At 46.2% G+C, this 27,638-nt stretch overlaps 1 protein-coding gene across 1 annotated transcript in view; it reads left to right on the forward strand.

Annotated features, from left to right (window-relative positions):
* The window catches only part of LOC112234836 (retinoic acid receptor alpha-A), a 126,058-nt gene that overhangs the window by 63,079 nt on the left and 35,341 nt on the right, over positions 1-27,638 (forward strand). The window contains exon 4 of the mRNA XM_042310045.1: positions 22,619-22,779. Coding sequence (XP_042165979.1) covers positions 22,619-22,779 — 161 coding nt within the window. The remainder of the gene's footprint in view (positions 1-22,618; positions 22,780-27,638) is intronic.

A 27,638-nucleotide genomic window follows, 5' to 3' on the forward strand; every position in this document is an offset into this window, starting at 1 on the left:
ACTCAGTTACTACAAAGATACAAGCATTATTCCTGACTCAGTTGCCAGAAAGGAGGGAAACTGCTCAGGGATTTCACTTTGAGGCCAATTGTCACGTTCTGACCTTAGTTTCTTTGTTTTGTCATTGTTTTAGTATGGTCGGGGCGTGAGTTTGGTGGGTTGTCTTTGTTCCGTTTTCTATGTTGTGTTTTTGCGTTTGGCCTGGTATGGTTCTCCATCAGAGGCAGGTGTCGTTAGTTGTCTCTGATTGAGAATCATACTTAGGTAGCCTTTTCCCACTTATGTTTCGTGGGTGTTTATTTTCTGTCTAGTGTGTTTTATCACCTTACAGAACTGTTTCAGTTTCATTTATTTCTCTTTGTTATTGTGTTTAGTGTTCTGAGTTTAAATAAATATCATCATCAACACATACCACGCTGCGCTTTGGTCCTCACCTCATTTCAACATCGATCGTTACACCAATGGTGACTTTAAAACAGTTACAGAGTTTAATGGCTGTAATAAGAGAATACTGAGGATGGATCAACAAAATTGTAGTTTCTTCACAATACTAAATCAAATTTCAAATCAAATTTATTTATATAGCCCTTCGTACATCAGCTGATATCTCAAAGTGCTGTACAGAAACCCAGCCTAAAACCCCAAACAGCAAGCAATGCAGGTGTAGAAGCACGGTGGCTAGGAAAAACTCCCTAGAAAGGCCAAAACCTAGGAAGAAACCTAGAGAGGAACCAGGCTATGTGGGGTGGCCAGTCCTCTTCTGGCTGTGCCGGGTGGAGATTATAACAGAACATGGCCAAGATGTTCAAATGTTCATAAATGACCAGCATGGTCATATAATAATAAGGCAGAACAGTTGAAACTGGAGCAGCAGCACGGTCAGGTGGACTGGGGACAGCAAGGAGTCAACTAGTACTAATCTAGTTGACCGAGTGAAAAGAAGGAAGCCTGTACAGAATAAAAAATATTTCAAAACATGCGTCCCGTTTGTAACAAGGCACTAAATTAATACTGCAAAAAAGGGGGCAAAGCAATTAATGTTTTGTCCTGAATACAAGGTGTTGTTTGGGGCAAATCCAATACAGCACATTACTGAGTACCACTCTCCATATTTTCAAGCATAGTGGTGGCTGCATAATGTTATTGGTATGCTTGTAATCATTAAGGACTGGGGAGATTTTCAGGATAAAAAAGAAATGGAATGGAGCTAAGCACAGGCAAAGTCCTAGAGGAAAAGCTGGTTCAGTCTGCTTTCCACCAGACACTGGGAGACAAATGCACTTTTCAGCGGGATAATAACCTAAAACAACAAGACAGTGAGTGGCTAAGTTACAGTTTGGTCATAAATCTACTTGAAAATCTGTGTCAAGACCTGAAAATGTATGTCTAGCAATGATCAACAACCAATTTGACAGAGCTTGAAGAATTTTGAAAAGAATCATGGGCAAATGTTGCACAATCCAGGTGTGGAAAGCTCTCAGAGACAGAGAAAGACAGCTGTAATCTCTGCTAAAGGTGCTTGTACAAAGTATTGACTCGGAGGTGTGAATACTTATGTAAATTTTATATTTCTGTGTTAGCAAAACTTTATAAAAGCCAGTTTTCACTTTGTAATTAAATGGTATTGTGTGTAGATGGTTGAGAGAAAAAACAATTGAAAATATTTTGAATTCAGGCTGTAACACAACAATAAGTCAAGGAGTATGAATACTTTCTGAAGGCATATTTCAATTCCCCCCTATTGAGAAGGGTATCCTCCACTGCCTGTTTCAAAAGACAGTTCCACACATAGTACACTGTCTCCTTTTTAATTAAATGATCAAAGTATTAAATATTACGTTTGACAGGAAGACATGAGAGGTGTTGCACATGATAAAGGTAAGATAACCACTAGTGGATCATGCTGTGAAGGTAACTCTTCTGTCCGAAAAATGAGAACGGCACTGTCTTTGAAATCAACCACTTGATGTGAGTGGCATGCATCATCAACCAACCCACTAAAGAACTGAGTACATTTAGCCGTTGGAGTGTGTGTGTGTTTTTGTGTGTGTGTGTGTGTGTGTGTTGTAGCGATCATGTTGCTCCATTCCATTGTCAGCGACAAGAAGAGTTTACGTTTCACAGGTTATTGCCACTCTTTGATTGCATCAGCAGTTAGGGCTCACGTCCACTTCACGCTCTATTAGCCCTGAGGGAAAGAAGACATTGCTCTCCTCTTTTGTTTTTTTCACTCCTATTTCTCCCCCACAGACTCACAGAGAACGTGATGGTCTCTATTCTTCTGCACTCCTCCTTCTGCTCTATGGCCTCCCCATAGAGCACGTGCCAAACTCATTCCATGGAGGGCCGAGTGTCTGCGGGTTTTCTCTCCTTCCTTGTACTTGATTGATGAATTAAGATGACTGGTTAGTAAGGAACTCCCCTCACCTGGTTTAATTGAAGGGAAAAAACAAAAACCAGCAGACACTTGGACCTCCATGGAATGAGTTTGACACCCTTACCATAGGGATACTGTATAATGTACTGTATATAGTGTTTTATTTAATTCTGTTGTTCTCCCACACTGAGCAGAGAACAAAGGAACCATTCCCTTCCTCCATGTGTTGCTGTGATGAGGTTGTGTACCTTATCTTACTCCATTCCTGTAGTTAAAAGGGGATAATACCGGAATAATATAATACCGGAATAATAACGGAATTTATTCAACCGAAATGTGTATTCCGCATTTAACCGAAGCCCTCTTAATCAGAAAGGTGCGGTGGCGGTCTTAATTGACGTCTAGGTGATCAGTGCCCAGGGAGCAGTTGTTGCTGCTACCTAACCCCAGCAGGTGCCCTGTCCTTCCTATTAACTGCGCTAGGATGCTAATGTAGTGTTGTTTACTCGAGTGCTATTGAAGACAGTGATGATGATGGTTATGTGATAAGAAACATTGTACAGGTAGCTAGGTACTATGGGTTTGGTAGCACTTTATTTTACGGTACTGCTTCTGTTGGTATTTCCATGGTATTTTAGAGGAAATTCTCTCTTCAGTCGGAGGGAACCGGGCTCAGGAGGCCCATGCTTCAGCTTGTGCCTTGTAGATACCCTTACGGAATTTCACATGTGAACACGTGAAATGTTCCAAAAACACATGTTTTCACATGAGTTCCACGTGACATCATGTGGTTTTTCTGTAAAGGTAACTAGCTCCATGTTCAGAGTTTGGGCACAAAGGAGTGTTTGTTTTTGTGTGCGGGTGCATGTGTGTGTGTGTACATGCGTGTGTATGTCTGCGTGTGGTCAGTTAGTGATGTTAGAGAGTATGATATGGAGCTGATATGGAGAAGTAATTTCAGGCCCCTACAGTCACATTTCCCCTGCTCTGGTCTCTGACATAGAGACTTCAGAAAGCTGGCTGGCTTGCTTACTGGCTTGCTTAACATCATCTGTGTTTCACTGGTGTCTGACCACACACTATCTCCACTGGGGGATGGTATGTGTTTGTATGGTGTGTGTGGAGGGGGATGGTAATATATCACTGTCTCCCAGAGAGGGGGGACATTCATGGCGAGGCGAGCTCCAGGGGAGAACTTCCCCAGTACAATCAATTACCCAGCACTCCAAGCAAATGACCAGGAGCAGATACATCCTAGTGATGCATCAGACAACAGGCCTGGAAAATAGATGGGTTTTTAATACCTACGGACCGATGAAGTAAGGAGGAGGGAGGGATGGAGGGAATACATCTAGCGAGGGAGACCGTTGTCCATCTCATCATTACCCCCTTCTACTGGAGATATTACTACTGCTTTTTACTCCAAATGAAAGACCAAAAAAATGTATCTTCCCTCCCTCGTTCGATGGATAAGTATTTTCCTCTCGAATCACTTTGTATTTGATTGACCCTGTAGGACGGATGCTATGTAAAGGGTCAGGGCCTTAGGGGCACCTTTTAGAACTAGTAATATATTAACATGAGAACACTATACTTTTATTCCTAGTTAAAGACACAGACTGTGTTCACACAGGCAGCACAATTCTGATCTTTTTATTCACAAATGTTTTTGACTTAATCTTTTGACCAATCAGATCAGCTCTTTTGACAATATTTGGTTAAAAGATTAGAATTGGGCTGCCTTTGTAAATGCTGGTAAAGACACCATAGACAGTAGTTGTAGTGGAGTTTGTAAACTATGGTGAAGTGTACACTATGCCGAATGAAATGTGCAGTAAATAACCAGGTCTATTGTAACGTTGAATTTATTCTCAATTACTTTCCTGGCTGAATAAAAGTTTAAATAAATGCAGTAAGGGCCTCCCGGGTGGCACAGTGGTCTAACGCACTGCATCGCAGTGCTAGCTGTGCCAAATCAAATCAAAATCAAATCAAATTTTATTTGTCACATACACATGGTTAGCAGATGTTAATGCGAGTGTAGCGAAATGCTTGTGCTTCTAGTTCCGACAATGCAGTAATAACGAGCAAGTAATCTAACTAACAATTCCAAAAAAAAAAAAACTACTGTCTTATACACAGTGTAAGGGGATAAAGAATATGTACATAAGGATATATGAATGAGTGATGGTACAGAGCAGCATAGGCAAGATACAGTAGATGATATCGAGTACAGTATATACATATGAGATAAGTATGTAAACCAAGTGGCATAGTTAAAGTGGCTAGTGATACATGTATTACATAAGGATGCAGTCGATGATATAGAGTACAGTATCAACGTATGCATATGAGATGAACAATGTAGGGTAAGTAACATTATATAAGGTAGCATTGTTTAAAGTGGCTAGTGATATATTTACATAATTTCCCATCAATTCCCATGATTAAAGTGGCTGGAGTAGAGTCAGTGTCATTGACAGTGTGTTGGCAGTAGCCACTCAATGTTAGTGGTGGCTGTTTAACAGTCTGATGGCCTTGAGATAGAAGCTGTTTTTCAGTCTCTCGGTCCCAGCTTTGATGCACCTGTACTGACCTCGCCTTCTGGATGACAGCGGGGTGAACAGGCAGTGGCTCGGGTGGTTGATGTCCTTGATGATCTTTATGGCCTTCCTGTAGCATCGGGTGGTGTAGGTGTCCTGGAGGGCAGGTAGTTTGCCCCCGGTGATGCGTTGTGCAGACCTCACTACCCTCTGGAGAGCCTTACGGTTGAGGGCGGTGCAGTTGCCATACCAGGCGGTGATACAGCCCGCCAGGATGCTCTCGATTGTGCATCTGTAGAAGTTTGTGAGTGCTTTTGGTGACAAGCCGAATTTCTTCAGCCTCCTGAGGTTGAAGAGGCGCTGCTGCGCCTTCCTCACGATGCTGTCTGTGTGAGTGGACCAATTCAGTTTGTCTGTGATGTGTATGCCGAGGAACTTAAAACTTGCTACCCTCTCCACTACTGTTCCATCGATGTGGATGGGGGTGTTCCCTCTGCTGTTTCCTGAAGTCCACAATCATCTCCTTAGTTTTGTTGACGTTGAGTGTGAGGTTATTTTCCTGACACCACACTCCGAGGGCCCTCACCTCCTCCCTGTAGGCCGTCTCGTCGTTGTTGGTAATCAAGCCTACCACTGTTGTGTCGTCCGCAAACTTGATGATTGAGTTGGAGGCGTGCATGGCCACGCAGTCGTGGGTGAACAGGGAGTACAGGAGGGGCTCAGAACGCACCCTTGTGGGGCCCCAGTGTTGAGGATCAGCGGGGAGGAGATGTTGTTGCCTACCCTCACCACCTGGGGGCGGCCCGTCAGGAAGTCCAGTACCCAGTTGCACAGGGCGGGGTCGAGACCAGAGATTCTGGGAGATTCTGAGATTCTGGGTTCCAGTCCAGGCTCTGTCGCAACCAGCCGCGACCGGGAGGCCCATGGGGTCGGTGCACAATTGGCCCAGCGTCGTCCGGGCTAGGGAGGGTTTGGCCGGCAGGGATGTCCTTGTCTCATCGCGCACTAGCGACTCCTGCTGACCAGGTCGCCAGGTGTACGGTGTTTCCTCCGACACATTGATGCGGCTGGATGGATTGGCATTGTGTCAAGAAGCAGTGCGGCTTGGTTGGGTTGTGTTTCGGAGGACGCATGGCTCTCGACCTTCGCCTCTCCCGAATAGGTACGGGAGTTGCAGCGATGAGACAAGACTGTAACTACTACCAATTGGGGAGAAAAAAAGGGGGTAAAATATATATATATATAAAAAATAAAATAAATGCAGTATGACCCTCTTGGTAATCTAGGAGTGTGCACTACTATAGTTATCTAGGGTGGAGCGTGCACTACTGTGGTAATCTAGGCTGGAGTGTACACTACTACAGTAATCTAGGGTGGCGTGTGTACTTCTATAGTAATCTAGGGTGGAGCGTGCACTACTGTGGTAATCTAGGGTCTAGTGTGTACTACTATAGTAACCTAGGGTGGAGTGTGCACCACTGTAGTAATCTAGGGTGGAGTAGGCACTACTGTGTTAATCTAGGGTGGAATGTGCACTACTGTGGTAATCTAGGGTGGGCTATGTACTCCTATAGGGTGGAGTGTTCACTACTGTGGTATTCTAGGGTGGAGTGTGCACTACTGTAGTAATCTAGGGTGGAGTGTGCACTACTGTAGTAATCTAGGGTGGAGTGTGCACTACTGTGGTAATCTAGGGTGGGCTATGTACTCCTATAGGGCGGAGTGTTCACTACTGTGGTATTCTAGGGTGGAGTGTGCACTACTGTAGTAATCTAGGGTGGAGTGTGCACTACTGTAGTAATCTAGGGTGGAGTGTGCACTACTGTAGTAATCTAGGGTGGAGTGTGCACTACTGTGGTAATCTAGGGTGGAGTGTTCACTACTGTGGTATTCTAGGGTGGAGTGTTCACTACTGTGGTATTCTAGGGTGGAGTGTTCACTACTGTGGTATTCTAGGGTGGAGTGTACACTACTGTGCAGTTTACAGCTGAAGTGATCTTGGCCACCGTGTGAAGAGGCTGTTAAATAAAGACACTTTGCCGCGCCGTGCCACTCTCTCACTTCAAGGCATGCTGCCACGCTTTATAGGACCACTGCTCTCCAGGACACTCAGCTAATCCTCATCTGGTCAATGAGCTACGTCCTGTTCACCCTCCCTCTCCCTTCCCCCTGTCGTCCCTCCCTCCCTTCCTCTCGCCTTCCCTCTCCTTCCCTCCTGTCCTCCCTCCCTCCCTTCCTCTCTCCTGTCCTCCCTCCCTGTCTATCTTTCTCTCTGGCTGCTGAAGTAGTCAACAGACAGGCAGCTTTCTGGGCTGGTGGATGCCTGGGATAACACACACATACACACTGCGTTAACGTTTCGTAAAGAGGGCTGCGGGTTGGACCATCTGTGTGGCCCATCCACCCGGCGCCACGGCAAACTAACAGATGCACCAGGAAATAAACGGTATATTTCTTCATGGCGACCAGTTGCCACATCCCATAATACCAAGGCAGTCTTTAACACCCACCAGGTGGGGAGCGATGAACGACACATAACTCTACCCACGCCAGCAGAGAGAGTTACACTTAATGGTGGTGTGTGTGTTTGCATTTGTGTGCGTGTGTGTGTCTGTGTGTGTGTCAGTTGGGAGACAGTTGTACGGTGATGTTATGACCTTGCAGCAGGGTGGATGATACAATAGTTAAACCAGTTGAGCTACCAGCGGTAACACAGTGTTACTGTAACGGCTAGCAGTGTTACTGTAACAACTAGCAGTGTTACTGTAACGGCCAGCAGTGTTACTGTAACGGCTAGCAGTGTTACTGTAAAGGCTAGCAGTGTTACTGTAACGGCCAGCAGTGGTACTGCACACGGCCAGCAGTGGTACTGCATACGGTCAGCAGTGGTACTGTATACGGCCAGTAGTGGTACTGCATACGGCCAGTAGTGGTACTCTATACGGCCAGTAGTGGTACTGTATCCGGCCAGCAGTGGTACTGTATCTGGCCAGTAGTGGTACTGCATACGGCCAGCAGTGGTACTGCATACGGCCAGCAGTGGTACTGTATACGGCCAGCAGTGGTACTGTATCCGGCCAGCAGTGGTACTGCATACGGCCAGCAGTGGTATTGTATCCGCCCAGCAGTGGTATTGTATCTGCCCAGCAGTGGTACTGCATACGGCCAGCAGTGGTACTGTATACGGCCAGTAATGGTACTGCATACGGCCAGCAGTGGTACTGCATACGGCCAGTAGTGGTACTGCATATGGCCAGCAGTGGTACTGTATACGGCCAGCAGTGGTACTGCATACGGCCAGCAGTGGGACTGCTTACGGCCAGTAGTGGTGCTGCATATGGCCAGCAGTGGTATTGTATACGGCCAGCAGTGGTATTGTATCCAGCCAGCAGTGGTATTGTATCCAGCCAGCAGTGGTATTGTATCCAGCCAGCAGTGGTATTGTATCCAGCCAGCAGTGGTACTGTATCTGTCCAGCAGTGGTACTGTATCTGTCCAGCAGGGGTACTGGAGCCGGCCAGTACTGGTACTGTATCCAGCCAGCAGTGGTACTGTATCCGGCCAGTACTGGTACTGTATCCAGCCAGCAGTGGTACTGTATTCAGCAGGCAGTGGTACTGTATCCAGCAGGCAGTGGTACTGTAACGGCCAGCAGTGGTGCTGTATCTGTCCAGCAGTGGTACTGTATCTGTCCAGAAGTGGTACTGTATCCAGCCAGCAGTGGTACTGTATCCAGCCAGCAGTGGTACTGTATCCAGCCAGCAGTAGTATTGTATCTGCCCAGCAGTGGTACTGCATACGGCCAGCAGTGGTACTGTATACGGCCAGTAGTGGTACTGTATCCAGCCAGCAGTGGTATTGTATCTGCCCAGCAGTGGTATTGTATCTGCCCAGCAGTGGTATTGTATCTGTCAAGCAGTGGCACTGTATCCAGCCAGCAGTGGTATTGTATCTGCCCAGCAGTGGTATTGTATCTGCCCAGCAGTGGTATTGTATCTGTCAAGCAGTGGCACTGTATCCAGCCAGCAGTGGTACTGTATACGACCAGCAGTGGTACTGTATCCAGCCAGCAGTGGTACTGTATCCAGCCAGCAGTGGTACTGTATACGGCCAGCAGTGGTATTGTATCCATCCAGCAGTGGTACTGTATCCAGCCAGCAGTGGTACTGTAACTGCCAGCGGTGGTACTGTATTCCTTCCAGCAGTGGTACTGTATCCAGCCAGCAGTGGTACTGTATCCAGCCAGCGATGGTACTGTATCCAGGCAGCAGTGGTACTGTATCTGGCCAGCAGTGGTATTGTATCCAGCCAGCAGTGGTACTGCATACGGCCAGCAGTGGTACTGCATACGGCCAGCAGTGATTCTCTGTATGGCCTTCAGTGGTACTGTAACGGCCAGCAGTGGTACTGTATCCGTCCAGCAGTGGTACTGTATCCGTCCTGCAGTGGTACTGTATCCAGCCAGAAGTGGTACTGTATCCAGCCAGCAGTGGCACTGTATCCAGCCAGCAGTGGTACTGTATCCGTCCAGCAGTTGTACTGTATCCGTCCAGCAGTGGTACTGTATCCAGCCAGCAGTGGTACTGTATCCAGCTAGTAGTGCTTCTGTATCCAGCCAGCAGTGGTACTGTATCCGTCCAGCAGTTGTACTGTATCTGCCCAGCAGTGGTACTGTATCCAGCCAGCAGTGGTACTGTATCCAGCCAGCAGTGGTGCTTTATCCGTCCAGCAGTGGTACTTTAATGGCCAGCAGTGGTGCTGTATCTGGCCAGCAGTGGTGCTGTATCTGTCCAGCAGTGGTATTGTGTCTGTCCAGCAGTGGTACTGTATCTATTCAGCAGTGGTATTGTATCTGGCCAGCAGTGGTATTGTATCTATTCAGCAGTGGTATTGTAACTGGCCAGCAGTGGTATTGTATCTCCCCAGCAGTGGTACTGTATCTGCCCAGCAGTGGTATTGTATCTGTCCAGCAGTGGTATTGTATCTCCCCAGCAGTGGTACTGTATCTGCCCAGCAGTGGTACTTTAACGGCCAGCAGTGGTGCTGTATCTGTCCAGCAGTGGTATTGTGTCTATTCAGCAGTGGTATTGTATCTGTCCAGCAGTGGTACTGTATCTGGCCAGCAGTGGTATTGTATCTATTCAGCAGTGGTATTGTAACTGGCCAGCAGTGGTATTGTAGTACCACTAGTGGTACTGTATCCGGCCAGCAGTGATACTGTATACGACCAGCAGTGGTACTGCAAAAGGCCAGCAGTGGTACTGTATACGACCAGCAGTGGTATTGTATCCAGCCAGCAGTGGTATTGTATCCAGCCAGCAGTGGTACTGTATCTGTCCAGCAGTGGTATTGTATCTGTCCAGCAGTGGTATTGTGTCTGTCCAGCAGTGGTATTGTATCTGTCCAGCAGTGGTACTGTATCTGGCCAGCAGTGGTATTGTATCTATTCAGCAGTGGTATTGTATCTGGCCAGCAGTGGTATTGTATCTCCCCAGCAGTGGTACTGTATCTGCCCAGCAGTGGTACTTTAACGGCCAGCAGTGGTGCTGTATCTGTCCAGCAGTGGTATTGTGTCTGTCCAGCAGTGGTATTGTATCTATTAAGTAGTGGTATTGTATCTGTCCAGCAGTGGTACTGTATCTGACCAGCAGTGGTATTGTATCTGTCCAGCAGTGGTATTGTATCTGTCCAGCAGTGGTATTGTATCTGGCCAGCAGTGGTATTGTATCTGACCAGCAGTGGTATTGTATCTGTCCAGCAGTGGTACTGTATCCGTCCAGCAGTGGTATTGTATCTGTCCAGCAGTGGTACTGTATCTGACCAGCAGTGGTATTGTGTCTGTCCAGAAGTGGTACTGTATCCATCCAGCAGTGGTACTGTATCTGTCCAGCAGTGGTACTGTATCCATCCAGCAGTGGTACTGTATCTGTCCAGCAGTGGTACTGTATCTGTCCAGCAGTGGTATTGTATCTGTCCAGCAGTGGTACTGTATCTGGCCAGCAGTGGTATTGTATCCAGCCAGCAGTGGTACTGTATCTGTCCAGCAGTGGTATTGTGTCTGTCCAGCAGTGGTATTATATCTATTCAGCAGTGGTATTGTGTCTGTCCAGCAGTGGTACTGTATCCGTCCAGCAGTGGTATTGTATCCAGCCAGCAGTGGTATTGTATCCAGCCAGCAGTGGTACTGTATCTGTCCAGCAGTGGTACTGTATCTGGCCAGCAGTGGTATTGTATCTGTCCAGCAGTGGTACTGTATCTGGCCATCAGTGGTATTTTATCTGTCCAGCAGTGGTGCTGTATCTGTCCAGCAGTGGTATTGTGTCTGTCCAGCAGTGGTATTATATCTATTCAGCAGTGGTATTGTATCTGTCCAGCAGTGGTACTGTATCTGGCCATCAGTGGTATTTTATCTGTCCAGCAGTGGTGCTGTATCTGTCCAGCAGTGGTATTGTGTCTGTCCAGCAGTGGTATTATATCTATTCAGCAGTGGTATTGTATCTGGCCAGCAGTGGTATTGTATCTGACCAGCAGTGGTAATGTATCTGGCCAGCAGTGGTATTGTATCTGGCCAGCAGTGGTACTGTATCTGGCCAGCAGTGGTATTGTATCTGTCCAGCAGTGGTACTGTATCTGTCCAGCAGTGGTATTGTATCTGTCCAGCAGTGGTACTGTATCTGTCCAGCAGTGGTAATGTATCTGGCCAGCAGTGGTATTGTATCTGGCCAGCAGTGGTACTGTATCTGGCCCGCAGTGGTATTGTGTCTGTCCAGCAGTGGTACTGTATCCATCCAGCAGTGGTATTGTATCCAGCCAGCAGTGGTATTGTATCTGTCCAGCAGTGGTACTGTATCTGGCCAGCAGTGGTATTGTATCTGTCCAGCAGTGGTACTGTATCTGGCCAGCAGTGGTATTTTATCTGTCCAGCAGTGGTGCTGTATCTGTCCAGCAGTGGTATTGTGTCTGTCCAGCAGTGGTATTATATCTATTCAGCAGTGGTATTGTATCTGGCCAGCAGTGGTATTGTATCTGACCAGCAGTGGTAATGTATCTGGCCAGCAGTGGTATTGTATCTGGCCAGCAGTGGTACTGTATCCAGCCAGCAGTGGTACTGTATCTGTCCAGCAGTGGTACTGTATCTGTCCAGCAGTGGTATTGTATCTGTCCAGCAGTGGTACTGTATCTGGCCAGCAGTGGTATTGTATCCAGCCAGCAGTGGTACTGTATCTGTCCAGCAGTGGTACTGTATCTGTCCAGCAGTGGTACTGTATCTGTCCAGCAGTGGTATTGTATCTGTCCAGCAGTGGTACTGTATCTGGCCAGCAGTAGTATTGTATCTGTCCAGCAGTGGTACTGTATCTGGCCAGCAGTGGTATTGTAGTACCACTAGTGGTACTTTATCCGTCCAGCAGTGGTACTTTAACGGCCAGCAGTGGTGCTGTATCTGGCCAGCAGTGGTGCTGTATACGACCAGCAGTGGTACTGCATACGGCCAGTAGTGGTACTGCATAAGGCCAGCAGTGGTACTGTATCCAGCCAGCAGTGGTGCTTTATCCGTCCAGCAGTGGTACTTTAATGGCCAGCAGTGGTGCTGTATCTGGCCAGCAGTGGTGCTGTATCTGTCCAGCAGTGGTATTGTGTCTGTCCAGCAGTGGTATTGTGTCTGTCCAGCAGTGGTACTGTATCTGTCCAGCAGTGGTATTGTATCTGTCCAGCAGTGGTATTGTATCTGTCCAGCAGTGGTATTGTATCTGTCCAGCAGTGGTACTGTATCTGGCCAGCAGTGGTATTGTATCTGTTCAGCAGTGGTATTGTATCTGGCCAGCAGTGGTATTGTATCTGTCCAGCAGTGGTACTGTATCTGTCCAGCAGTGGTACTGTATCCGTCCAGCAGTGGTACTGTATCCGTCCAGCAGTGGTACTGTATCCGTCCAGCAGTGGTATTTTATCTATTCAGCAGTGGTATTGTATCTGGCCAGCAGTGGTATTGTGTCTGTCCAGCAGTGGTATTGTATCTGGCCAGCAGTGGTATTGTGTCTGTCCAGCAGTGGTATTGTATCTGGCCAGCAGTGGTATTGTGTCTGGCCAGCAGTGGTATTATATCTATTCAGCAGTGGTATTGTATCTGGCCAGCAGTGGTATTGTATCTATTCAGCAGTGGTATTGTATCTGGCCAGCAGTGGTATTGTATCTGTCCAGCAGTGGTATTGTATCTGACCAGCAGTGGTAATGTATCTGGCCAGCAGTGGTATTGTATCTGGCCAGCAGTGGTACTGTATCTGGCCCGCAGTGGTATTGTGTCTGTCCAGCAGTGGTATTGTATCTGTCCAGCAGTGGTACTGTATCCGGCCAGCAGTGGTATTGTATCTGTCCAGCAGTGGTATTGTATCTGACCAGCAGTGGTACTGTATCTGGCCCGCAGTGGTACTGTATCCATCCAGCAGTGGTACTGTATCTGTCCAGCAGTGGTACTGTATCTGTCCAGCAGTGGTATTGTATCTGTCCAGCAGTGGTACTGTATCTGGCCAGCAGTGGTATTGTATCTGTCCAGCAGTGGTACTGTATCTGGCCAGCAGTGGTATTGTAGTACCACTAGTGGTACTGTATCCGGCCAGCAGTGATACTGTATACGACCAGCAGTGGTACTGCATACGGCCAGTAGTGGTACTGCATAAGGCCAGCAGTGGTACTGTATACGACCAGCAGTGGTTCTGTATTCAGCCAGCAGTGATTCTCTGTATAGCCAGTAGTGGTACTGCATACGGCCCGCAGTGGTTCTGTATTCAGCCAGCAGTGATTCTCTGTATAGCCAGTAGTGGTACTGCATACGGCCCGCAGTGGTACTGTATACCAGTGTTGTAGTACTCGAGACATGTCTCGAGACCACATATTGAGGGTCTCGGTCAGGTTTAGGTGTCGAATACATTTGTACTCATTCTTGACTCTGTTTCAGACAGTGAGAACACTTAATTTCTTCCCGAGACGAGTCGAGACCAGCGGAGTAAAAAAAACAACTTTTCCAGGCCAAAATATATGCATTCCTTTCTTGAAATGTTCATATCTTAACAGTCTTATCTATTATAGACATGTTGGCGCAGTGGAGAACCTATAGGACTTTAGTGTGTGACATGTTTGTGATTCTGAAAGGACAGTAACCGTAATACCAGCACACTCATGTAGGAGAGGTCACTTTTTGTAAAACACGAGGGGCCAGTAGTGTACTGAAGGGTATAAGCCGTATATTATTCTATAGAGCTGTCAGTGTCTATGGGGGTCAAAGTTGATGTACTGTGATCCTGCCTAATCGGTTGTCTCTCTCTATTCATTAGTGAAATTAACATTATGTGTGTGTTGTGTTTTAATGACCTTAGCAGCTGATTAAGTTAAGTGTGTATATATTTTGGGATTCGTTACTTACATCTGATGTCACAAATAGGGCAACACATCCGAGCGTTCTGGCATAACAACAGCAGTCAAGCACCCAAGCTAACTGGCTAATGTTGGCTAGCTTGCTAGCTACTTCTAGACACAAATGAGAGCACAGCTCAATCTGACCATTTTTCCTGCCCTAGCAGAGCTGGTTAGGCTGTTTTATGTTATCCAGAGCATTGGTGACTGCAACTGTGCTGCTGGCAACAATTTAATTATGCTTTTTTGCCAACGTTTACGGACACCGGACATATTCAACGGGTGTTGAGCGTTCGTAAATGTGTCCTTATTCTTACCAGCTACATCAAGACTTATAGCTAGCTAGCTAAACAATGAACCATAATCACAACTCATGACATTACTACCCTGCATTAATCTGCAAGTAGCTAACCAACCAGGTTCACTGTTAGCTAGCTAACATTAGGCTATAGCTAGCATAGCAAATGGCTCTGAGATAAGAATAATATTACTACACAGAGCATACATGTAACGTTAGCTAGCGAGCCAGCCAACTAACATTAGCTACCTAGCTAACAGTACACTTTAACTTGAAACAAAATTAGAAACGTGTAATATCTGAAAATGTAGCTAGCTAGACTATACATGGATGGACTCTTCTCCCTCTGTCACAGATGCCATGATTGCCCTTAGTTTGAAGATGTAATCCAGAGACAAGTGTTTTCTCCATCTCGTTAGCTATCATACTCTAATTCCACTGATTTCAAAACTCGGTCCTCCAGAAACTGGAGAGCAACACTTATGCAGTTCTACTACACAACATATAAACAAAAGCAGCGTTAGACAGGATTACCTACACATACTGACCTGCTCAAATAGACAGAAGCGTGCTACATGCAGAGCAATCCGAACTCATCTGTCGTCATGTCCTGCCCACTCATGAGCTCAGCCAATCATGGCTAGCAGGAAGGTTGCTGGCTTTTTCTGTGGCTAAACCAACTAGGCTCGTAATTAAAAAAATATATTAGTGTTTACAGATGGAATACAAGTTTGTTATTAAGGCACATGAAAGTTCACATTCCAGAAGGCATTTCTGCCAAAAAACACATTTAGATTATTTTTTATGAGTTTACGTTCAAATGCCTCTCCTGTGAAGTAGTGACGTGTGACATACTCCTACACACACACACACACACAGTGGGTTAGTGACACCCCAAAACGAACCAGTCTACTTTCCTTAAATAGACCCTATTGTACCCTGCATGCTGTACAGTATGCCGTCATCATGGTGGGACCTAGGATTGAGATGTACAGAATAGAGGTAAATTGGATGTAGTTTATAATCTATACATCTTGTTGCCTTGGTTGCGCTGTAAAGAACAATTACTTTTCCACATAGACTTAACACAATGCACTTTCAAGGACGCTGGAAGACAGGATACAAACTGAACAAACAAACAATGCTGAAGCCTTCACAGTCTCTGCACAAAATCCCAACAAATTGCTCCTATACTTAATGTATCTAGGCCAGCCCAGCGCTTACAAAACACCTCATAGAAATATATATTTCTCTGTATCTCAATCTTTTTTTATGCGATTATGAAAGGGCTTTGTATTGTAAAGCAGAGCAGACAGAGGGAGGGAGGATGTGCCTGCTTTCTTTCGTGGTAGTCAACCAACCCAGACTAAAAGGAGGTCCCTTGGGGTACGGCAGACAGCGACGGTGGGTCCCCATGATGCAGTTCTGTTCCTCCTCCAGGATCTCATCCTGATTGGTTTGGAGCATCTGCCGCTGATCAGGGTGCTATGATGTAGGGATGGATGATGAATCAACACTCTGGGTTGTGTTCATTAGGCACCAAACGGAAGAAAACAAATTTAAACAGGGAGAGACTACCTGGTTCAATATGAAACACAGATTTTCATTTCCCATTACAAAATGTTTTCTGTTGCATGCCCTAAATGATCAGGACCCTGTATTGAGTCAATACCTATCTCCTGTAGCTGGCTGGTGTGTTTGAGGATTCTCAGAACTTCAGAACCTCCTGCTGTGTCAGACATCAAACACCAACGTCTCCTCCAATCCCAGAGCTCCGTCACAAACTAGGGGTTTTCCAGGACACCATGCAGGGGGTGCCGGTGTTCACTCTGGTTTCATTCGAGGCCGACAAAAAGTTGTCTGTTATTTTTTAAACGTGTATCATTGTTCTTTTCTGATGTTTAAGCTCACTGTTTGATGAAATGAGACACAAATTACTCAAGAGGGAGCCAGAGATCAAGATAACCATAAGGGAAAACTTAACCTGTCTTGACCATCCTCCTCCCGCTCCTACTGGCTTTCTCAGATTCTGCCATTACTATCCTGAAGTTGCCGGTAATAGGCTACATGACTAGTCGGCAAACTTTCTCATGTGAAATGCCAATTTATCTTACCATTTCTACCGATCTGCGTGCCAGTTATGGGTTTCATCTGCACATTTTTGTGGAACAGTTTCATTTCATTTAAAATAACGTCTTCGTATCTCAAAATCATTGTATTGTGGTTAAACAAAATTAGATCCATATCTAAATGACAACTCTGTAAAAAATGCCTATAAAGCCAACAAAATAAAAACATTGCAGCCTGCAGGTAGAAAATATCTTCATGAAAGAAATATCCTATAAATCACATTGGCTACACATGGCCTGTCTGCAACGAACTTGAAACATTGTATCAACTACTAACTTGGGTCGGCATGAATGGCCTTGCAACATGGTTTCCCCAGGGAGTGAGCTTGGCACAGACACAGCTGTTGGCTATTTGCTCATAAAATAGGCCTAATCAGGTGTTTCCACTGGATCAGAGCATGACAGTTTTCCCGTTCACGCTGAGTGGTTATTGAAAGGGAGAGAGCTGGAAAGATTTTTCAAATACATTGAGGAATGGATGTAAAAACAAACTTAATTTGTTTGTTGTTTGTGGTGAAGAAAACATTACTTTGAGAAGCTCCACAGCTCATTAGTTGTGGTGCATTAACCCAATTAGAAATACTATCTGATCCCCAAATGTTCACATTTATATGCCTACATTTCTGCGCAGGTCAGGTGGTATAAAGTATTACAGGCCTACTTTAATGTAGGCCTACTTTAATGCGTAATCAGGTGCGCGTCCTTACTCAACATTGACAGGAGCACTCAAAACAAAAGACAATAACTAAATTGACAAAACTCGTAAATGGAATGAAATAAAACTAAACTTGTTTCTTAGTAAGAATACTAAACACAATATGGATTGACATAACCCAGTGCAAACCAGTCTATCGTGCACATTCACGAAACAACAAACAATTCCGCACACAGACATGGGAGGGAACAGAGGGTTATATACACGTCAAATACTGAGGAAATTGAAACCAGGTGTGTAGGAAAACAAGACAAGACAAATGGAAAAATGAAAGGTGGATCGGCGATGGCTAGAAAGCCGGTGATGTCGACCGCCGAACGCCGCCCGAACAAGGAGAGAAACGGTGGAAGTCCATACAATGGAGAAACAGACATGAATGCCTCGTTGGCCTTGTCTTTTCGTGTCTTCTACCTATTTCATACTGTTTGCATTGTCAATGTGATCAATCGTTCAACAAGGAACAGGCGGGACAGTGCGTCTGCTTTCACGTTCTGGAAACCTCGTTTGTACGAAAGGGTGAACACAAAACGGGTGAGAAACATGGCCCACCTTGCCTGGCGAGGGTTCAGTCTCCTCGCTGCCCGGATGTACTCCAGATTGCGGTGGTCAGTCCAGATGAGAAAAGGGTGTTTAGCCCCCTCAAGCCAATGTCTCCAAGAGCCTTGACAATAGCCAACAGCTCCTGGTCCCCCACATCATAGTTTCGCTCGGTGGCGTACCCGAGCGCTGAGAGAGCACGGCTCCTTTCCCAGCCTCGGACGCGTCCACCTCCACTATGAACGCCAAAGAGGGATCCGGATGAGCCTGCACGGGAGCAGAGGTAAACAGAGCCCTCAGGTGACCAAAGCCCTGTCCGCCTCAGCCGACCACTGCAAACGTACCGGTCCACCCTTCAGCAGTGAGGTAATGGGAGCCGCTACCTGACCAAAACCCCGGATAAACCTCCGGTAGTAGTTGGCAAACCCTAGAAACCGCTGCACCTCCTTTACCGTGGTGGGAGTCGGCCAATTACGCACGGCTGAAATGCGGTCACTCTCCATCTCCACCCCTGAGGTGGAAATGCAATACCCTAGGGAGGAGACGGACTGTTGGAAGAACAGGCATTTCTCAGCCTTGACGTACAGGTCATGCTCCAACAGGTGACCAAGCACCCTGCGCACCAGGGACACATGCTCGGCGCGTGTAGCGGAGTATATCAGAATGTCATCAATATACACCACTACACCCTGCCCGTGCAGGTCCCAGAAAATCTCATCTACAAAGGCTTTGGAAGACTGATGGAGCATTCATCAACCCGTACTTCATGACGAGGTACTCATAATGCCCTGAGGTTGTACTGAACGCCGTCTTCCACTCATCTCCCTCCCAGATACGCACCAGGTTGTAAGCGCTCCTGAGATCTAGTTTGGTGAAGAAGCGCATCCCGTGCATTGACTCGATCGCAGTGCCGATAAGAGGTAGCGGGTAACTGTACCGCACAGTGATCTGATTTAGGCCTCGGTAGTCAATACACAGGCGCAGACCTCCCTCCTTCTTCTTCACAAAAAATAAACTCGAGGGGGTGGGTGAAGTGGAGGACTGAAAATACCCCTGACGCAGAGATTCGGAGACATATCTTTCCAAAGCCACCGTCTCTGCCTGTGACAGAGGATACACGTGACTCCTGGGAAGTGCGGCGTCTACCAGGAGATCTATCGCACAATCGCCCTGTCGATGGGGTGGTAATTGAGAGAGCCAAATCGGCATATTCGGGGAGAATGCATATGGTGGAGACCTGGTCTCGACTTTCCACCGTAGTAGCACCAACGGAAACCCCTAAACACCTCCCCGAGCACTCTCACGACCACCCCGTGAGAGCCCTCCGTTGCCATGAAATGGTGGAGTCATGACGAGCTAACCAGGGAAGGCCTAGTACCACGGGAAACGCAGAAGAGTCAATGAGGAAGAGACTGATTCTCTCCTCGTGACCCCCCTGCGTCACCATGCCCAGGGGAATGGTAGCCACCCTAATCAACCCGGACCCTAATGGTCGACTGTCCAGAGCGTGAACTGGGAAAGGCCTAACCACTGGAACAATGGGGATCCCTAACCTATGGGCGGATGCTCTGTCGATAAAATTCCCAGGTGCGCCTGAATCAACGAGCGCCTTATGCTGGGAATGCGGGGAAAACTCAGGAAAGTAAACATGCACAAACAGGTGTACAACAGAGGGCTCTGGATGAGAGTGGTGCAGGCTCACCTGGGGCGACGCCAGAGTGCCCTGCCTGCTGCCTCGACCCCAGAGGAACCAACCCGGCACCAACCAGCAGTGTGACCTCTGCGGCCACAGATGGTACACGTGAAAGCCCCTCCGGCCTCCCTGAGCGCAGCCCCTCCCAGCTCCATAGGCACCGGAGCGGTGGTGCTAGGAGGGGGAAACGACAGAGCCCTCTCTGGACGTCCGCGGGTGACTGGATGGACAGGTCCACAAGCTGGTCGAAGGTGAGGGTGGTATCCCTGCAGGGCAACTCCCGACGGACATCCTCGCGCAGGCTGCGGCGGTAATGGTCGATAAGGGCCCTGTCGTTCCATCCCGCTCCTGCGGCCAGGGTCCGAAATTCCAGGGCGAACTTCTGGGCGCTCCTCGTCCCCTGCCTCAGGTGGAAGAGACATTCACCCGCCCCTCTACCCTTGGGCGGGTGGTTGAAGACTGCCCGGAAGCGGCTGGTTTACTCCTCGAAGTCGTCCAACGCCTCATCTCCTTCTCCCCACACGGCGTTTGCCCACTCCAGAGCTCTATTCATTCATTCCTGTGAGACGATACAACAAGTAATATGTTTTAGTTATTTGACTAAACTTTAGTTACCCCCAGCTGACATTCTGTCTTTCTGTCTCTCTCAGTGGAGCCTGCAGGTGGGAGAACAGCTCATAATAATGGCCAGAACAGAGCAAATGGAATGGCATCAAACACCTATAACAACATTGTGTTTGATGTATTTGATACCATTCCACTGATTCCGTTAACACGAGCATGTTCTTCCCAATTAAAGTGCCTCCAACCTCCTGTGGTCTCTCTCTTTCTCTCTCTGTCTCTCTCTCTCTCTCTCTCTGTGTGTTCCTGTCTCGCCGTGTACATGGTTCAGTGGTTAGAGAGGTGGCCTTGATGTTGCTGTTTCTGTCGTGCTCTTTCATTGAACGAGAGAAGATAACAAAGGAAAAAGAACACCTCAAACTCCTTCAGTATGCACGCACATACACGCACAAACGCACACACACGTTTGAGTAATCCCCACGGCCGCCACACATAAACACGGCATCACATGGAACTGCCCCCAGGGTTGTCAAGTTACTCAATGGCAATGGTGGTCAGATGGTGTGCCTTGGTCATCGTGTTGAGATAACGCTTGGCCAAATTACACACTGCCGTTCTGAAACCATAGCTGCCTTCCTTATACGCTGATGGTTTCTCCTTCTTTAATATTGTCCAGTGATGACACTAAGCTGACAGAGAAATACTGCGTGACAGAGCGTTTAACCATTTGTGTTCTGTGGCTGGTGGTGCAGAAGATACTGTAGATACTGTGAGCTTAACTACACAGTCGTCATGGTAAAAGATAGTTACTGCATGGACTCAGTCTCCTTGTCATAAGTGATTCTGTATACCGTTGAAGTCGGAAGTTTACATACACTTAGGTTGGAGTCATTAAAACTAATTTTTAAACCACTCCACAAATGTCTTGTTAACAAACTATAGTTTTGGCAAGTCGGTTAGGACATCTACTTTGTGCATGACACAAGTCATTTTTCCAACAATTGTTTACAGATTTTCATTTATAATTCACTGTATCACAATTCCAGTGGGTCAGAAGTTTACATACACTAAGTTGACTGTGCCTTTAAACAGCTTGGACAATTCCAGAAAATTATGTCATGGCTCTAGAAGCTTCTGATAGGCTAAGTGACATAATTTGAATCAATTGAAGGTTTACCTGTGGATGTATTTCAAGGCCTACCTTCAAACTCAGTGGCTCTTTGCTTGACATCATGGGAAAATCAAAAGAAATCAGCCAAGAAAAACTGTAGACCTCTGCGAGTCTGGTTCATGCTTGGGAGCAATTTACAAGCGCCTGAAGGTACCACATTCATCTGTACAAACAATAGTATGCAAGTATAAGGTCCTCTGGTCTGATGAAACAAAAATATAACTATTTGGCCATAATGACCATCGTTATGTTTGGAGGGAAAAGGGAGAGGGTTACAAGCCGAAGAACACCATCCCAACCTTGAATCACGGGGGGTGGCAGCATCATGTTGTGGGGGTGCTTTGCTGCAGGAGGGACTGGTGCACTTCACAAAATAGATGGCATCATGAGGTAGGAAAATTATGTGGCTATATTGAAGCAACTTTTCAAGACATCAGTCAGGAAGTTAAATGTTGGTCGCAAATGACACCAAGCATACTTCCAAAGTTGTGGCAAAATGTCTTAAGGACAACAAAGTCAAGGTATTGGAGTGTCCATTCACAAAGCCCTGACCTCAAACCTATAGAAACTTTGTGGGCAGAACTGAAAAAGCGTGTGCGAGTAAGGTGGCCTACAAACCTGACTCAATTACTCCAGCTCTGTCAGGAGCCAAAATTCACCCAACTTATTGTGGGAAGCTTGTAGAAGGCTACCCGAAAAGTTTGACCCAAGTTAAACAATTTAAAGGCAATGCTACCTAATGCTAATTGTGTGTATATAAACGTCTGACCCACTGGGAATGTGATGAAAGAAATAAAAGCTTAAATTAATCATTCTCTCTGCTATTATTCTGACTTTTCAAATTCTTAAAATAAAGTGGTGATCCTAATTGACCTAAGGCAGGTAATTTTTACGAGGATTAAATGTCAGGAATGGGGAAAAACTGAGTTTAAATGTATTTGGCTAAGGTGTATATAAACTCCCGACTTCAACTGTATGCCATTCCAGACAACTCACATCTAACATCTCAGCTGTTCTGAATATCAGTGGCTCGCGAATAAAGCCTAAAGAATACAGCCTAACACTAACACTGTGCTGAATGGTTGGTATGTCCAAAATGTGCAGTATACATTTTAGGCTACAATTAACTGTTTATTGTTGACATTTTTTCATTGACCTTTTCCCATTCCTTCCTTTTCCCCTCTCTCAGCTGTCCGGAACGACCGCAATAAGAAGAAGAAGGAGAGTCCCAAGCCAGAGCTGACAGAGAACTATGAGCTGAGTGTAGAACAAGAGGCCATCATAGAGAAGATACGCAAGGCTCATCAGGAGACCTTCCCATCGCTCTGCCAGCTGGGGAAATACACCACGGTTAGTACTGTAGCACACACACACACACACACACACACAGAATCAGAATAGAATAGACCAATACTACTGTACTGTATATTGTAATTTTCAGATCACAGAAATTCGTAACCCAACTCCTCTTGAAATTCACAGATTAACCCTGAGAGGTTGGAAGCCAGGGTCAGCCACTGTGCAGTTTAGAAGGGCACAACATCAGGAGATTAGCATGCACGAAGACACACTTGTATTTAGTTGTAGTTAATGCTCCAGGCACAGTTTGCATCAATGTCAGTGTAGTGAGGTCTGGCGAACTCAGACAGATTATTGTCTACATGTCCCACTGACGCGCACCAAGAGCCTGTATCTCTCAGCCCTCTGTTGACAGAAGACACTGTCTGTTTCATTTCTGTGATAGTGTACTTCTGACTGGCAGAGCCCACAAAGGGAATCGATCCTATGTACTGTACTGCAAATTCCCCTCTAATGCAGTAGCCAGAACTCAATTATGAGATAAATCCTCGCTAACACAACTCAATAACCTCTCCTCTCTATGCACGTCCAGGAGGGTCGGATATATTTTGAATGGAAATCAATGACAATCAGAGGAGGTTAGGACTCCTTTTTGTGGCAGGTGCTTCATGTCAACTGATGATCAATATCTGGAGAGTGTCATGAGAAGATAGACATTGTGCACTAGTCTTTAGAAAGCCTCAATAGGTTCCACAACCGAACACTGCTCTTGTGCTCTGCGGCTGATCCTGTGCTGCTTCCATCCTATCCACTGTGTGTATGAGTGTGATATGTATTCTATTCTATTTTTTCTATATTATTCTCAAAAATCTCTATTACATTAACCTTCTGAGTAATATAAATACTATATAGACCAACTCCAACGATCATATGTCTTTTTGCAGATTCATAATGTATGTTCTACTACCAGGGGATCCAGAGTAGACCATCCATAATGTTAGTACCAGACCCTCTTGTTTAGAGACATCCATATTGTTAGTACCAGACCCTCTTGGTTAGAGACATCCATAATGTTAGTACCAGACTCTCTTGGTTAGAGACATTCATAGTGTTAGTACCAGACTCTCTTGGTTAGAGACATTCATAGTGTTAGTACCAGACCCTCTTGGTTAGAGACATCCATAATGTTAGTACCAGACCCTCTTGTTTAGAGACATCCATAGTGTTAGTACCAGACCCTTTTGGTTAGAGACATCCATAATGTTGGTACTAGACCCTCTTTCCTTTCTTCGAGACATCCATACAGGGCTCTACAGTGCAAGTATTTCACTCGCATTTGCCCCTAAAAATTGATATGTGCAAACCGGAAAATGATTTACGAGCAGTCTGCGCGATTAAAGATGACTGACAACCTACCGTAATCTATTTTTCCCCCGCTGCTAATTGTTTAAAAACTACAAGTCCCACATTCCACAAGTGGCATGCGCCAACTACAGTAGAGTTTTCTGTGATGACGCAGTCCAGTCAGATAGAGAAAGGTGAACAAAAGGTGAACAATACTGGAAAATAGTATCGGTATAGGCTATAAGTTAACGTGCAGACATCGCTAAAAATGAAGCCCATTGAATTTTATTTTAAGTGAAAAAGAGACGAGGAGAAAGAGGAATCCGGCGAGGGGGATTCGCAAGGTTCAACTAATGAAGCCTCTTCACAAGGTTTACCTGAGGCGGCTAACGTTGACATGGCTGCTAACGTTTGGGATGCTGGGAACAACGTTAGCGAAGCTACCTTGAACTTCTACGTCCACTGTAGCCGGTGGAGGGAGAACATATAGATTGGCTCAAAATGTTCCCATGGCTAGAGTTCGAAAACAACGTCATGTTCTGCAAATATTGTAGAGGGCAGAAACAGGCCTTCGTCCTTCGTGTCAGGAAACCTGCATCTGAAAAGAGAAACGTAGCGAAACATAACATCTCGCGGCGGCATATCCAGTGCAGAGATCTGTACCTGTTGAGACAGGAGAAACCATCAGGCCCGGTGTCAGCAGCCTTGAGGAGGCAAGTGCTGCTGTCTGAGGAGGAGAAGAGGAGGCAGCTGAAAATAATTAGAAACATTGCATCCTTCATTGCGAAAGATGAAGAACCTTTCGTCAAATTTGGGCGGCTTATCAGACTACAACACAAAAACAGAGTTGACATTAATCCCACATACGACAATGATGTATGATGTGCGGAGATGATCGGTTAAATTGCTGACATAATGAGAGAGAGCCTGTCAGCGAAGCTGAAATCCGCAAAGTATCTTGCCGTTCTAATAGACGAAGACACTGATATATCCAACACTGAATGCGAGATTGTCTACGTACGCTTGTTGGAGGATGGGAAGCCAGTCAATCTCCTGGCCGGACAACAGACCGCTGAGCATTCTCATGCCATTGGTAAGTTGTTCCTCTTTATAGGCTTTATTCTTGTGTAAAGTTGAATCATTATTCATAATGGAGATAATATAGTTTGTCAGAAATACTTTTGTGTAATAGTTTTTTTGTGTTGTCATTCGAGGTGTTTTGGATGCCACCAAGGCCACATTTGGTGCTGTTTGCCCAGAGGAGGATGGAGGGCCATGGATGAAGAAATACATCTCCTTCGGGGCAGATGGTGCCTCCGTGAACATGGGCCACCATGGGGGAGTGATTGCCCACCTGCAGAGAGAGGCAGGGGGGCATATAATCCCAATCCACTGTATGCCTCATAGGTTTGTAACTAATAAATTATCTATGATTTTGTTTTATTTGCTAGCAGAGAATGTTAAACAATAATGTGTGTGTGTGTCTGTGTGCGTGCGCTAAGTGCCGGAATAACACAGAATTATTGTTTTCTGTTGACACAAGAGACAGCGGAAAATCCAAACAAGAGCTCTGTGTTCTCGGGCAAGAGCTCGGTGTGGATATTTGCACACCGTCTAGCATTAAGGGAACTCGCTGGATCTCCCATGTCCACAGAGCCCTTAGTGTTCCTACAGCATGGACAAGACAAGGACCTTGCCACTGACTAAGGCCAGTACTCCGTTGTTCTGCAGCACATGGAACACCAGGCCGTAGCATCAACAACAGCAGTTCAAGGGCGGGTAAAGAAGGTCACTTTTACACAGGAAATGTAATACCATACTAGTTTTAAAAAATAGGTTCACGACTCAAATTAACTTACAGAATCAAGTAATTGACAGGTGACAGTTTATTTACTCACTACTCAACAGATAAAGTGGGAAATGGTGAATGCACTCTTTTGTGTGTTCTGCCATTTTCTTTCAGACATGTTTGAGCAGCTATCCTCACTTAGCCTCACCCTGCAAAGGAATGACCTGATCCTCTCCCAAGCCACATCAGAGTTGAGGAAGACAGTGACCAGACTGGAAGCACTAAAGCTTCAGACCATGCTTGCTCAGCAGCAGGGTGATGAGAGGAGATTCCAGGTGTGTTAGGATGAGAGCTTGTTAGGATATATGAGAAATCAATGATTAAAATCGATAATTAAGACAGATTCTCAGTGTGAGAATCGATGTATTCGTTGCCCAATAAAACAATTTGAGGATAAGGAGGGAAATGCGATGGAGAAGTCTTTACATTTTTTTTACGAGTCAGACAAATCCCCAGGCATTTCAGTGTGTGTGTGTGTGTGTGTGTGTGTGTGTGTGTGTGTGTGTGTGTGTGTGTGTGTGTGTGTGTGTTTTCTGTTAAAGGGAATAACACTGAATGGGAATCTGAAAGGCTTCATGGACCTCACCAGTCCCCAGCTGAAGCAGCACATGAAGGCGGCCATCAACATGGGCGTGGATGATCTCAAAGCTTGGTTTGGTGGTTTGCTGAAGTATGAGGGTGTCCAGACCCCAGTGGAGTCTTTCAGAGTGCTAAAGCCTGACACCTGGCCAAAAGACCATGCCAGCCTTCTCACCTTTTACAATGATGGTGTGGCAGACCTGATGAGGCATTTCAAGGAGCCTCTAGAGAGGTAAGAATTTATTTGACACTGCACTGCATTGCCATATGAGACAATGTTATGTTTGCATATTTGCAAACTCACTTGCTCTCTTCAATCCTGCAGATTGGGGTGCAACATGGCTGCAATCCAGGATGAGTGGCAGGGGCTGAAATCCTGGTCAGCCACAAATTCAAGGACAAGTCCTACAGTGGCCTGTGGGAGACCATGTTGACAAAGGACCCCTACAGGCACGATTACAAGGTAGGCTAACATTCCTGAGGGGTTATGTATGGTATCCTATGGTTGGTTTTGATAAGTTAATGGTAAGAGGTTAAATGAAATTGAAAGATATCATATTTTCCCTAGAACATACTGGAGTTGGTGCAGCTTATGCTGGTGCTGCCCATTTCAGCCGGCCAGTGTGAGCGAGACTTCTCTGTGCACAACTGGATTAAGAATTCGACAAGAAGCTGCCTTGGGGTCTCCACCACCGAAGATGAGGATCAGCCTGGAGGGGTCTTCTGTTGAGGAGTTCTATCCCACTCCTGCCGTGGACCGCTGGCTGACCTCTAAGCGTGCCAGACGGCCAACATACAAAATCAGCTGGATAACTGATATCCTTTGTGTCTAGTAGGCTTGGGTCAATGTGTGATTTTGGTGGTATGTGCTGTTCCAAAGATGTGTGTCCCTTAGTACACGCACACACGCAGTATAAATATGTATGTAATAAATAGTTTGTTAATAAACTCTGTTACATTTTTCACTGTGCTCCTGAATTTCTTTGTGTGCTCCTACATTTTTTCATTTAGGAGCGCATTTACTCCTTGGGAAAAAAGTTAGCATAGAGCATGCCATAAGTACCAGACCCTCTTTCTTAGAGACATCCATAATGTTAGTACCAGACCCTCTTGGTTAGAGACATCCATAGTGTTAGTA

This window comes from Oncorhynchus tshawytscha, linkage group LG31 (genome assembly GCF_018296145.1).
Source record: "Oncorhynchus tshawytscha isolate Ot180627B linkage group LG31, Otsh_v2.0, whole genome shotgun sequence".
Taxonomy (NCBI): domain Eukaryota; kingdom Metazoa; phylum Chordata; class Actinopteri; order Salmoniformes; family Salmonidae; genus Oncorhynchus; species Oncorhynchus tshawytscha.